Source organism: Podarcis liolepis, assembly GCF_965112155.1.
Source record: "Podarcis liolepis genome assembly, chromosome: 14".
NCBI lineage: Eukaryota > Metazoa > Chordata > Lepidosauria > Squamata > Lacertidae > Podarcis > Podarcis liolepis.
In genome coordinates this window covers 5,786,047-5,798,952 of record NC_139569.1, presented here as the reverse complement: position 1 = coordinate 5,798,952, position 12,906 = coordinate 5,786,047, and the positions used below count along the sequence as shown (strand labels likewise).

The following is a 12,906-nucleotide window of genomic DNA, read 5'->3' as shown; positions in this document are numbered from 1 at the left end:
CGGTCAGGGGTACCTTTACCTTTAATAGGAATCTCAAGCCATTTGCCCATGTTGCCCTGCAACCAGTCCATGCAGAATGTAGGCACCCTATATATAGAAATGAGCAAACCAGTGATATTTGAGGGAGCAGGCTAGCAGGCGGGGCCCATGACTTACATCACAGGAGCCTATACAACACAAAACACTGTTGCTGGATGTAGGTTTTATTTTATTTGTTTTTTATCTTATATTTTGGTAATGTACATCCAGGGGGGTTTTTTCCTTTAATTTTTTTTTGGGGGGGGCAAGAGAGTGGCAGGCCCTAAACTATAGCTTGTTTAGCTTATATGTAAATCTGGCCCTGCCCCTCCCAGAGCTACAATTCCCAGAGTGTCTCCCTCTTCCCAGGGAAGTCTTGGACTTGTAGTTCTGGGAAGGTCTCCCAGCATCCTGAACAAACTACAATACCCAGATTTCTTTGGGGGAAGATTAAAAATTTAAGGGTCTATGACAGTGTTTTAAATGTATGGTGACCGTTGTTGAAGCACTCTGGGAAATGTAGCGGGGGGGGGCTCCTAAGAACTCTCAGCACCCCTCAACAAACCCACAGCTCCCATAATCCTTTGGGGGAAGCCACGACTGTTTAAAGAGGTAAGATAGTGCTTTAAATGTGTGGTGTGAACCTGGCTCCGAGTGGTTTTGCAATCCTCTTGATTGTAGCCCTGTGAGGGGAATAGGGGCCTCCTAAGAGCTTTCGGCACCCTTAACAAACTACACTTCCCAGAATTCTTTGGGGAAGCCATAAGGTTTCTGGCAGCTCCATGCCCAATTACAGTGGTACCTTGGTTCTCAAACGCCTTGGTACTCAAACAATTTGGAACTCAAACACTCCAAACCCAGAAATAAGTGCTCCAGTTTGCATACTTAGTTTGGAAACCGAATGTGCTCCATTTTGAGTGTTACGCTTCCAAATTAAGTGCCACACTTTTGTTTTGAGTGCCACACTGAGGTCTGTCTGTTTTTGCTATTTATTTGGGTTTTTGTTTTTGTGGCTTTTTTGTTTTGTGACTGTGTGGAACCCAGTTCAGCTACTGATTGATTGATTGATTGACTGATTGTGTGACTGCAGTACATTGTTTATTGCTTTCATTTTATGAATTTACGTAGTAAAATTCATGTTAAATTGCTGTTTTAGAGGTTGTTTTTAAACGTCTGGAACGGATTAATCCGTTTTACATTACTTTCTCTGGGAAAGCGTGCCTTGGTTTTGGAATGCTTTGGTTTTGGAACGGACTTCTGGAACAGATTAAGTTTGAGAACCAAGGTACCACTGTACTCACTTGGTAGCAGAGGAGCGAGAAACTGGTCCTAAACAGAGTTCCTGAATTGTTCTAGACTGGACTAGGATTCTCCAGACAGACTAGCGTACAGAGAAACACCAGCCAATGATCACATTTGCTCTCCAAATGATGCCAATGAGTCCATCAAGTTGGCTTTCAAGGCCTGTTCAGTTTGAGGATCTGGACCAGGGACACTCCATCCCTGACTGTCCACTTTCCAGGTTTTGAATAAACCCCTTGTTCGATTCTTCAGCTTCCTTTTTTCTTTTCTTTCTTTGGCCAAATGGCCTTTACTCTCCTAAAGCAGAAAACGGAAACGGAATGGCTACTCCATCACCGACAGCAAACAGACTCTCTGTCTCTCCAAAGATACTTCACTCTTCCGCCTAGTTCTTTATCCTCAACATATGGAATAAGCCGAATTTCGTTTTCTTCTTTTCGCTTTCCTGGGTGTTACGGGGCACATCTGCAGAGGGCGAGAAAAACGATACGCACCTTTGCATAACTGAACTAGAGTGCAGATGCGGTTGCGATCAAGGGGTGCGATAGATTATGGAGTCTAAACGCAGGAAAGGGCTCAAGACTGGTTTCCCAAGATCACCCGACTCCTCAGACCAGGAAGGTTGTTATGTATGGGAGGGATAGGCCTTATGGTGGCCTGCTATAACTCCCATCACCCCTGGCTGGGGGCTGATGGGAGCTGGAGTCCAGCAACACCACATGGAGAACACCATCTGGGCTTCTATTGGTCTGGGATGTCCTCTGCCTGCAGTTTCCTCCTAGGGCCGGGACTGACTCCAGCTGCAAAAGTTGAGGCTGCCGAACAGATTATTGCTTTGGGGAAGTTGTTGCTGTTCTCGCTGCTAATTTTTTGCATCTTTCTTTTGGATCTCACGATTTATGTGGAGATCGTTTAAGCAGGCTCTGTACCTTTTGATGATGCTTTGTTTATCAGTCATGACTACTTTTGCTCTGTGTGTAGTTATGTGATTATATATATATATATGTTGTAAGCTGCGCCTTGAGCATGGTTTGAACTTTGGAAAGGCAGCATGCAGATAAAATGACTGATTGATATTGCTTTAAATGTGTGTTGTGAATGTGGGCCAGATCTGACCCAGCACATCTGGTCTTATCCAAGGACAAGGCTTCCCCCCCCCCCAAAAAAAGATCAGGCTTACCAAGCTTCTGGATCATGGCCGCTATCACTTCATCTTCTTCAATTTCCCTGAGGAAGGAAAGACAGACAGTTGAAGGGGGGGGAGAGAAAATGCACTCCAGATGTTTCAGCAGCTGGAACGCTATGGAGAACAGCGCACTGAACTATGCAACTTAGATAGATGAGGACTCTTGGCTTCATAAAGGTCAGGAATGACCCTTGGCTCAGCTCAGCCAAGCCAGACCCTACCTTTCAAAGGAGCAGGGCGCATTCTACCATTTCAGCGCCTTCCCTCTCCCCCATTTCTATCAAGGAAGCCATCTCCTCAAAACCTAATCAAGGAGGCAGGGGCAAAGAAAAGTCAGGAGGTTGCCTACCGCCTCTCTGCATGATTCCCTACAGCGGTCGTGCCTCTTTGCAATCAACCGTTGCCGGGACTGGCTAATTCTGCCATGTCTCTGTGGCGCAAATCATCAGATCATTCTTCTATCGGAGGCACAGGATGATTTGTTTCCCAGAGGAGGTTGCCCGTTGTCGTCCTGCAGGAGTTCCTGTTCTGCTCATTCGTCCAAAGAGGCGAGCAGAGACTCAAGCAGAGACCCAGCAGGGACCCTCGCCTCATTTGCAAGTCTTTTTCAGTTGAAGCAAGCCCTTCGGTTTAACTCGGCAAAGTTTTGATTTGGTTCACAGAAAGTTTTGGGGGGGGCAGCAGGGGAGAGAAATACCAGGCTGGCAACGCAGTCTCTTCCCCACCTGCCGAGTCAGCGAATCCTTTCAGAGCTTGGAGAAAAAAGACTTGGACCGACAAGGAAACAGCAGCCAGAAACTAAGACGGTTCCTAATTACTCCAAAAGGCTTGCCAAGGAGCCGGACCCTATGAACCTCGATTGGCAGAAGGAGCCAGTAAAGACCCACCGTGGGAGCTTGTTGGCCGTTCTCAGAAAACGCTGAGGCCAAGAGGGCTTCCTGAAGGCAGGGCCCTCTATTAAGAAGTCCTGCCTCCTTTTCCTGAAGGGGCTTCCTCTTCAGAAACAGGAAAACCAGGAACAGGGAGGCAAAAACGGAAAGAAGAGGCAGGCAGCCCAACTTTGCAGCCTGTTCCACTCCTACACAGGGAAGGGAGGAACCGACAGAGCCCTGAAGCGCCAAGACTGGAGAGGATGGGAGGGGTCCGAGTTCAGCAGCAGAGCATCACCTTCGCATGGCAAAGGTCCCGAGTTCAGATCCTGCCTTCTTACATGTGGGGAGGCATCTTCCTTAGGACTGCAAGATGCCTTGTACTGAGCCCTGGGGCCACATCTAGCTCAGGTCTGTCTTCACTGACTGGCAGTGCCCCTCCAGGGGTCTTCTTCTACAACTAATCCAGAATGCGGCAACTAGACTGGTGACTGGGAGCAGCCGGCGAGACCATATAACACCAGTCCTGAAAGACCTACATTGGCTCCCAGTACGTTTCCAAGCACAATTCAAAGTGTTGGTGTTGACCTTTAAAGCCCTAAATGGCCTCGGCCCAGTAGACCTGAAGGAGCGTCTCCACCCCCATTGTTCTGCCCGGACACTGAGGTCCAGCGCCGAGGGCCTTCTGGCGGTTCCCGCCCTGTGAGAAGCAAAGCTACAGGGAACCAGGCAGAGGGCCTTCTCAGTAGTGCCGCCCGCCTTGTGGAATGCCCTCTCGTCAGATATCAAAGAGATAAACAACTACCTGACATTCAGAAGACATCTGAAGGCAGCCCTGTTCAGGGAAGTTTTTAATGTGTGACATTTTAGTGTATTTTTGGTCTCTGTGGAAGCCACCCAGAGTGGCTGGGGAAACCCAACCAGATGGGCGGGGTACAAATAATAAATGATGATGATGATGATGATTATTATTATTATTATTCCACTGCCTCACCTGTCCTTAAGGTCAACAACTTTTCTGTGCCAATAAAAGTCGGTTTTTGCAGCTGGCACAGATTATGCAAAGCAAGCCATGCATCTACTTGCTCTCTTTGCATATGGTTACGTTGCAGAACACGGACGACCCTGCGCCAATCACCGTGATTCCCATTCTGTAATTTGTTACAGCCATTTGGAATTCTGATTCTGTCTTCTGCGGCATTAGCTACCCCTCCCAGTTTGAGGCCATCTGCGAATTTGATGATCATCCCCTTCATTCCTTACAAAGACGTTGATGTCAGGGACCGTGCAGAGGAGGGCAGCACTGAGGAAGAATGGTGGAAGTCTCCCCCTCGCCCTGATCAGGATCCTGATTCTCCCCAGGAGCAGAAGGGCAGTATAGATTTGGAACAGTGGCTTGCAGAGGGACGTAGTTCAGAAGGCAGAAGCTGGGAAATACTGGATGGGGAACAGCTAGCAGAAGGGACACTGGGAGATAGAGAGTTAACAGATTCACTGTCTCTGGAAAGCATTCATCCGCTCTCCCCAAGGTCAAGAAGGGCTGAGACAGTGGCAGAACAGAAAGCAGAGGGGACAAACTCAGATTACAAGACGTAGGAGTGACGTAGATAAAGGGGGTGTAACCCTTAATTGGGAGCACCGCCATTCTAGGAGATGGGTCCTTTGTTCTCTCACTATGATCATTAAAGGTTCTAACTGGTTAGAAGACTCCTTTTCCTTTGTTCTGCTTATCTGCTGCTGGGTGGGCAGTGGGCAGGGAGAAAGCCAATTCCCTGAAGTCTGACAGTTGAACAACAACGGGTCCAGGACATAACCCTACAGTACCTCACTTGTCCTTTTTCTCCAGGATGGTGAGGGATAGGCAACAGAGTGAAGGCAATGCACAGCCACAGCCTTCTCCCCCACCCCCTGCCTGAAAGGCCTTTGCGCACCTGAGTCGGTCTTCATCCAGGTCTTCCACGATTTTATTCCGGTCGTTGACTGTGGCCACGTACAACGCCAGCAGCTCCTCCTCGCGGGCCTTCTCCCTGGGCGTCTTCGAGAACTCTGAGCAACAGGGGGAAGGGAAAATGGGACAGGCCATTACCATTAATTGGCTCGCGAAACATACACACGGCTGTGAGTGGGGCAGTGGTGGTGGGGAGGTGGCTGGCAGGGCTTGCCAAGAAGAAGAAGAAGAAGAGGAGGAGGAGGAGTTTGGATTTGATATCCCGAAGGAGTCTCAAGGCGGCTCACAATCTCCTTTTCCTTCCTCCCCCACAACAAACACTCTGTGAGGTGAGTGGGGCTGAGAGACTTCAGAGAAGTGTGACTAGCCCAAGGTCACCCAGCAGCTCCATGTGGAGGAGCGGGGAAGCGAACCCAGTTCACCAGATTACGAGTCCACCGCTCTTAACCACTACACCACACTGGGAAGGCATGCGAAAGTCCAACCCCGTGTCCTGGATTCGAGTGGCGACAGTGACAGCAGGAGAATGGAAAAGAAAACTGAAAGGACGAATGAGCCTTCCAACGGAGGATTAGCGAAAGGAACAGAATGAGAGGAAGCCAGGAAGGCATGGAAGAAGACATGGAAGTACAGAGGAAGCCGCGGACGGTCTTGCCCCTTATTCACCCAGTAGATCTCTACCATGAGTGTCCGCTTGTTAGAGTTCCAGTCATGTTTTAAATGCATTTGCTGCTGCTATGTTTTGAACTTTAATTTTTTTTTTTACCTTATGTGTAAATCACCTTGAGGTGGTGCTTTAGAAGGTCAATAAATTAGTTGTAATAAATAATAATTTTATAATAAATTTATCACCTGTCCTTGACCCCAAGGTCCCAAGACATTACAACATGGGTAGGCAACCTAAGGCCCAGGGGCCAGATCCGGCCCAATCGCCTTCTAAATCCGGCCTGCAGACAGTCCGGGAATCAGCGTGTTTTTACATGAGTAGAATGTGTCCTTTTATTTAAAATGCATATCTGGGTTATTTGTGGGGCATAGGAATTTGTTCATTTCCCCCCAAAAAATATAGTCCGACCCCCCACAAGGTCTGAGGGACTGAGGACCAGATGTTCCTGGCAAAATGTGCAGGCAACTTGTAGCTTCCATGAGGGTTTGGTTCCCCTGCTCTCCATGTATATATGTATCGCCTGAGCTCTGTGAGTGCAGCTTTCGTGTTTGAGGACCAGGACATTCGGAGGGAAACCAAAATGCTTGCTTACAAAGCTATTCTCCTACCACCAACCTTACTATATGCTTGTGAAACATGGACCACTTATAAACGCCATCTCCAACTCCTCGAAAGATTCCATCAATGGTGTGTCCGAAAAATCTTACATATCACTTGGGAAGACAGGTGAACTAACGCTTGTGTACTGGAAGAAGCAAAGATCACCAGTGTTGAACCACTGATTCTTCAAAATCAACTTCGTTGGACTGGTCATGTTGTGTGGATGCCTAATTATCGTCTTCCAAAGCAACTACTCTATTCTGAACTTAAAAATGGGAAGCGTAATGTTGGTGGTCAACAAAAGAGGTTTAAAGACTCTCTCAAGGCAAATCTAAAAAAATGTAGAATAAATATCGACAGTTGGGGAAAACTGGCCTGCGAGCGCTCCAGTTGGAGAACAGCCTTTACCAAAGGTCTTGTGGGCTTTGAAGACACTCGAACTCAGAACGCAAGGGAGAAACATGCTAAGAGGAAGGCACATTTGGCAAACCCTCACCGTTATCAACTCCCACACGGAAACCTACCGTATTTTTCGCACCATAGGGCGCACAGGACCATAGGGCGCACCCAGTTTTTAGGGGGGGAATTCAAGGAAAAAAATCTCCCCCCCCCCCGCAGCCCCAAAGAGCAGCGTACAGGCTGCACAAAACCTCTCCCTGCCGGAGGGGTTGCGTGCAGCTATGGAACAAGCCAAGGCAGCGAGCGGGATGGATCCCACTCACTGTTTTGGCTTCCCCTTTAGCCCCGTGCAGCCTCTCCTTGGCGGAGGGGTTGCGCGCAGCTATGGATCAAGCCAAGGCAGCGAGCGGGATGGATACTGCTCGCTGTTTGGGTTCCCCCTTAGCCCCGTGCAGCCTCTCCCTACCGGGAGAGGCTGCGTGGGGCTAAAGAATCCATAGCCCCATGCAGCCTCTCCTTGGCGGAGGGGTTGCGCAGGGCTTTCCTGGCTTTTCTGGGAGGTGGGGGGATTCCCCCCACCTCCCGCAAAACCGGCAGAAGCCACGCGCACTTTAAAAGGGCTGCACGGCTTCTCCTGGCTTTCCTGGGAGGTGGGGGGATTCCCTCACTTCTCGCAAAAGCCCGCAGAAGCCGTGCAATCCCTTTAAAGAGATCGCGGCTTCTCCTGGCTTTTCTGGGAGGTGGGAGAAGGGACTGATGCCGCCAGTCAGTCCCTTCTCCCTCCTGTGGAAAAGCCCGCAAGAGCGCATGGAGCTTGTGTGCGGCTCTTGGGGGCTTTTTCCGCCTGCCTCCCCCCTGCATTCGTTCCATAGGACGCACACACATTTTCCCTTGCTTTTTAGGAGGGAAAAAGTGCGTCCTATGGTGCGAAAAATACGGTATGTCTCCACTGTGGAAGGACGTGTGGATCCAGATGTATGTATGTATGTACCGTATTTTTTGCTCTATAACTCGCACCCGACCATAACACGCACGTAGTTTTTAGAGGAGGAAAATCCGTAGGCATGCCACCTGTAGGCATTTCCTCCATAACACACACAGACATTTCCCCTTACTTTCTAGGAGGAAAAAAGGGAGTGTTATGGTGCAAAAAATACGGTATGTATTTTTCACCTGCACAAAGTGAAAGCAGCACAAGACGTGAGTCACCTGTACTGGATCAGAGCAAAGGGAAAGGGGTTGGGAAAACATTTTCTTAAAAAAGAGTCTCTAGAGAAAGGCAGAGGACCCACCAGATTTGCTCATGAGGCTCCTTAGCTCGCTCTCGATGTCCCACTGCTTTTCCTCCAGCTTCTGTTGGTTCATCCTGTCGGTTTCCAAAGAAAGGAGGGGGAGGAAGGTTAGCGAGAAATGATATCAAGCATCAAAACAACTTGGCCACGATCAGGAATTTTTGCCCATGGTATGACTATTTTACACCTTCCCATTTTGACTCTCTTGCACCCTATCTGCGTCACCTAGCATCCCCCTCCCCCTCAAGTTCTCCCCCTCCTCATTTTATCCTCACAGCAACCCTGTGAGGTGGGTTAGGCTGAGAGGCAGAGAGTGCCCCCCAAAGTGAGTCCCCCCATGACTGATGGGAGGATTTGAACCCTGGCCTCTTCCTGGTCCTAGCCCAACACTTAAGCCACTAACAGCACAATGGCTCTTTAAACTTCTTTTTGTCCTTTCCATTGCATGGTTTTTAATGTGTAATTGTTCTAAGCCACTCTAGTCCTTCTTGTTTTCATTTTTTTTTAGTAAAGAGCAGTATGTGAATACGGTTATAAACACATCAATAATCTGCCGGATTTGAAAAATCCAGCAGAGGGGAGGATATCAGCTGAGAGGCCGAATACCATCTCTGCAGCCACTTTCCCATCACACACACACATACCCCGCCCCTGCTGAGAAATGGGCAAACTTTTCCAGACCTTAGCTGCGATCCTGCTTTGCAGGGGGCTGGACTGGAGGAGCCTGTTAGAATTCCTGTTCCATGATTGCAGTCATGGGATTGTTGTCTATCACATGACGGTGTATATTTTGACTCCACAGAGTGGGAAGTGATGGAGACAGGATGTTTGTGTTACTGTGTTCCGTGAAGTGGGACTATTGTCCTTTGTTCATTTTCTCTTTGCTGTCTGATGCTAGAGAGAGAGGGAGCCATGTTGCAGTGCTCTGTGTGTAAATAAAGTAGATTAGCCCAAACGCTGAGTTGCTGAGGTCTGTCACGCGCATGATGCGCAAACTCTGCAGATCCCTAAGTGTGCCGGTGTCAGTCGACATCGGTTGCTGTGATGTTCGTGCAGAAGAAAGCTTATGAAGCTCCTGAATGAAAGACCAGGAGGGAGGGAACATGCCAGTTGGGCATGTGTCTCTGCCAGGGTCCTACTTGAGTGTAGTCTGAACTCCTGACAGACCCCTGGGTGCCCCTCCACGATTCTGCAATTCTCCGGTTTCACTTACTTGTGCATCAGCTCAGACTCCCGCCGCAGCAGCAGCTGCTTCTCGTGGATCAGCTTGAACCATTCCACCATCAGGGCATCCTCGCTCTCATCTGCAGACGCAAGACCAAAGAAACCTCTGAGCTCTTCGCTTCGGAGGCTGCCAGAGGTTTGATAAACCTTGACTTCCGGGAATATAGAAATCTTAGAACTAAGCCAATAGGGGCTTGAAAGGGGGACATCTCGGACCCCGCCAAACAAACCATAGGCAGCGTCCCGAAGGAAAAGCTTCAACATTTCATATACAGTGGTGCCTTGGTTCTCAAACGTAATCCGTTCCGCAAGTCCGTTCCAAAACCAAAGCGTTCCCAAACCAAGGCACGCTTTCCCATGGAGAGCAATGCAAAATGGATTAATTCGTTCCAGACTTTTAAAAACAACCCCTAAAACAGCCACTGAACATGAATTTTACTATCAAATGAGACCATTGATCCATAAAATGAAAGCAATAAACATTGTACAGCATTGTACAGGCTTATTCGGCTCCCTGCTCCTGATTTGCTCCACTGCCGCGACCAAGCCTTTCAGCCGGCCAATAGGGCTGGCTGGTGGGCGGGGTTAGCTGCATTTAAGCAGCCGTGGCAGCGCTCTGTCCCCAGTCTGTTCCTGCTTGCATCGGATCTCCTGCCCTCCCTCCCTTTAGGTCAGTTTCCTCTGCATATTAACCTTGCTATGGACTTCGGTTGGTTGCCTCGGTTGCCCAAGGGACCTGTTCGGACTTTTTTATCCATTTGGCAAACTGGCACCAGCCTCTCAGTTTTTTTGCCTACCTCGTAGCAACTCGTCACAACTTTCTGGTATTGGCGGTTAGGCGTTGGAATATGTGTACTGTGCTGGAGGATCGGGTATGAGCCATCATCTACCCCTCCTCTTTCGGGTATTCCGTTAAAGGAATCCGGTGGTCGTGGATCCTGTCCGATGCCCTGGTGGTGGCTAGGGCCATAGCACAACCCCCGGTGACGTCATGGGGGAGCTTCCAGTTGTATTTGCATCAACAAGCTCCTCCCATTGGTTGTCAACCCTGATATGACTCCCGTGGAGTCTTGTATTGCTGTTTCATCCAATGCCTAAGCCAATACTACTCACATGCTGTAACTAATAGAGTTGTGGCCTAATTTTGCCCATTAACCAAAAATAATGTGTCTTTGTGTCTTATTATAATCCTATGTGGGTGGCGGTTCCTCGACTCACAACCAAGGTACCACTGTATCCCATACTAAGAATAACTAATCCCACAGCGGGGGACCACAGTCGCCTCTCCGCCCCACAGACACCTGTACCCGCCTCACCTCCCTCGCAATTCCTCAGCTGCTTCTCCATCTCCACCCCTTTGAGCTCCAGCTTGTCCAAATCCTTCTCGATCTGTCGGACTTCCTTCTGGATTTCCTCCTCAGGGATATAGTCTGGGTGGCGCTGAAATGAAAAAAAAATAGCCGTACTTTATCAGGCACGTCATACGACAATATAATCCTTACCGTTAAGGAGGGACCTCAGAGCACAACCATCCGGTTTTCTTCCTCCACATTATCCTCACAGAATTGCAGAACTGTAAGGTACCCCCAAAGGAAATCTAGACCAACCCCACTGCAAGAATCACAGCTCAAGAATCCCTGGCAGTTGGCCGCCTGTCCTGTGTTCGAAAACCTCCAGTAAAGGAGAGTCCGCCACCTTCTGTTCCACACAACGAGCCTGCGAGGCAGGTCAGGCTGAGAAGCGGTACCGACGAAAGAAGAATGGCCGACAAATTTAATGGACTACGCAGAATTGGATAAAATGACAGGAAGGATTCGAAACCTGCGGGACCAGAGATTTACAGAAGATTGGAAGAAATATACGAACTATTTGAAGAGCAACTGTAATCAACAAATTACGCTAGTAGGACTACAAGAAGTTTTCTAAGGAGAAATATATGAAATATTGCAAAGAAGAGAAAGAAGAGAGACATTAGTTATGCTATTTAAATGTAATAGTGAAAGTAAGAAATGTAAATTAAGTGAAAAGATTGGAAAATTTTCAGATGTGATTGATGGAAGTCAAAAAAGTTGTATAAGTTATATAAATATGTTTAATAATTGTTGAAAATGATACGTTAAAAAACTAATTACAGAGAGAGAGAGAGAGAGAGAGAGAGAGAGAGAGAGAGAGAAACAGAATATTGGCCCACACCAATGGCCTAGAGCAAATCTGAGCCTCTTCACCCCTAACATCAGAGCTGGGATGCCTACAGAAGACCTGCTGGTAGACTTCATCACCCATGACCGCTGTCCATGCCGGCAGGTGCGGATGGGATTCTGAGTCCCGCTGCTCCTAGATGAGGGCTGGAGGTCTCCCCATCCCTGCACAAAACTACCTTTCTGCACTCCTGGCCATACCTTTGAGGGAGGCAGTGCTTGACCGGTCGGAGACTTCTGGAGGACTCTAGGAGGAGACGGCCTCACTGGGAAGAGAGGAAAAAGGAAAACCTCTTACACGGAAAGGCAGAACCACCCAGTTTATGTCTACTCAGAAGCAAGCCCCACCAAATTCAATAGGGCTTGCTACCAAGTAAGGAAATGCAGAACTGCAGGGCTGTACAGTGGTACCTTGGTTCTCAAACTTAATCCGTTCCGGAAGTCCGTTCCAAAACCAAAGCGTTCCAAAACCAAGGTGTGCTTTCCCATAGACAGTAATGCAAAACGGATGAATCTGTTCCAGACTTTTAAAAACAACCCCTAAAACAGCCATTGAACATGAATTTTATTATGAATTTTATAAATTTCTTCCCTGCACTGATGATAGTCGTTATTCGGATGGGGGGCTTTTGTCCATTTCCACAGTCACACAATCAATCAATCAGTAGCTGAATTGGGTTCCACACAGCCACAAAAACAAATGAACCGAAAAAGCCTCAAAAATGCACAATAAATAGCAAAGCACCAAACTTTTCCGGAAGTCTGTTTGACTTCCGAAATGTTTGAAAACCAAGGTGCAGCTTCTGATTGGTGCAGGTGCCCCAGAAACAATAGCTGACAGCTGCATCAGACGTTCGGCTTCCGAAAAATGTTTGAAAACCGTAACTTCCGGGTTTTCGGTGTTTGAGAACCAAGGCGTTTGAGAACCAAGGCACCACTGTATCTCAGTTAGCATGCAGAGGGTCCGATCTTTGGAGTCTCTTGGTAAGGCTGAGAAAGACTCCACTGGCCCCAAGCATCAGTTTACATTTCTTAGTACAGAAAGTATTGATCTGATGTGTAGAGATCTTTCCTATTCTACTTAATTCAAGAGGGTTCTGGAAGCTTCTCTGTGTGAAAGAAACAAGCAGAAGGTTCATAGAATCATAGAATCATAGAGTTGGAAGAGACCACAAGGGCCATCGAGTCCAACCCCCTGCCAAG

At 48.3% G+C, this 12,906-nt stretch overlaps 1 protein-coding gene across 2 annotated transcripts in view; it reads right to left on the bottom strand.

The window, feature by feature from the left end:
- Nucleotides 1-279: 279 nt before the first annotated feature.
- The window catches only part of MICALL2 (MICAL like 2), a 48,285-nt gene continuing 35,658 nt past the window's right edge, over nt 280-12,906 (bottom strand). For both annotated transcript variants that reach the window (XM_083474719.1, XM_083474718.1), the window contains exons 11-17: nt 11,905-11,969; nt 10,822-10,945; nt 9,495-9,585; nt 8,282-8,355; nt 5,307-5,421; nt 2,501-2,547; nt 280-1,785 (exon numbers count right to left, since the gene is read on the bottom strand). In XM_083474719.1, coding sequence (XP_083330845.1) covers nt 1,706-1,785; nt 2,501-2,547; nt 5,307-5,421; nt 8,282-8,355; nt 9,495-9,585; nt 10,822-10,945; nt 11,905-11,969 — 596 coding nt within the window. In that variant the 3' untranslated portion in view covers nt 280-1,705. The remainder of the gene's footprint in view (nt 1,786-2,500; nt 2,548-5,306; nt 5,422-8,281; nt 8,356-9,494; nt 9,586-10,821; nt 10,946-11,904; nt 11,970-12,906) is intronic.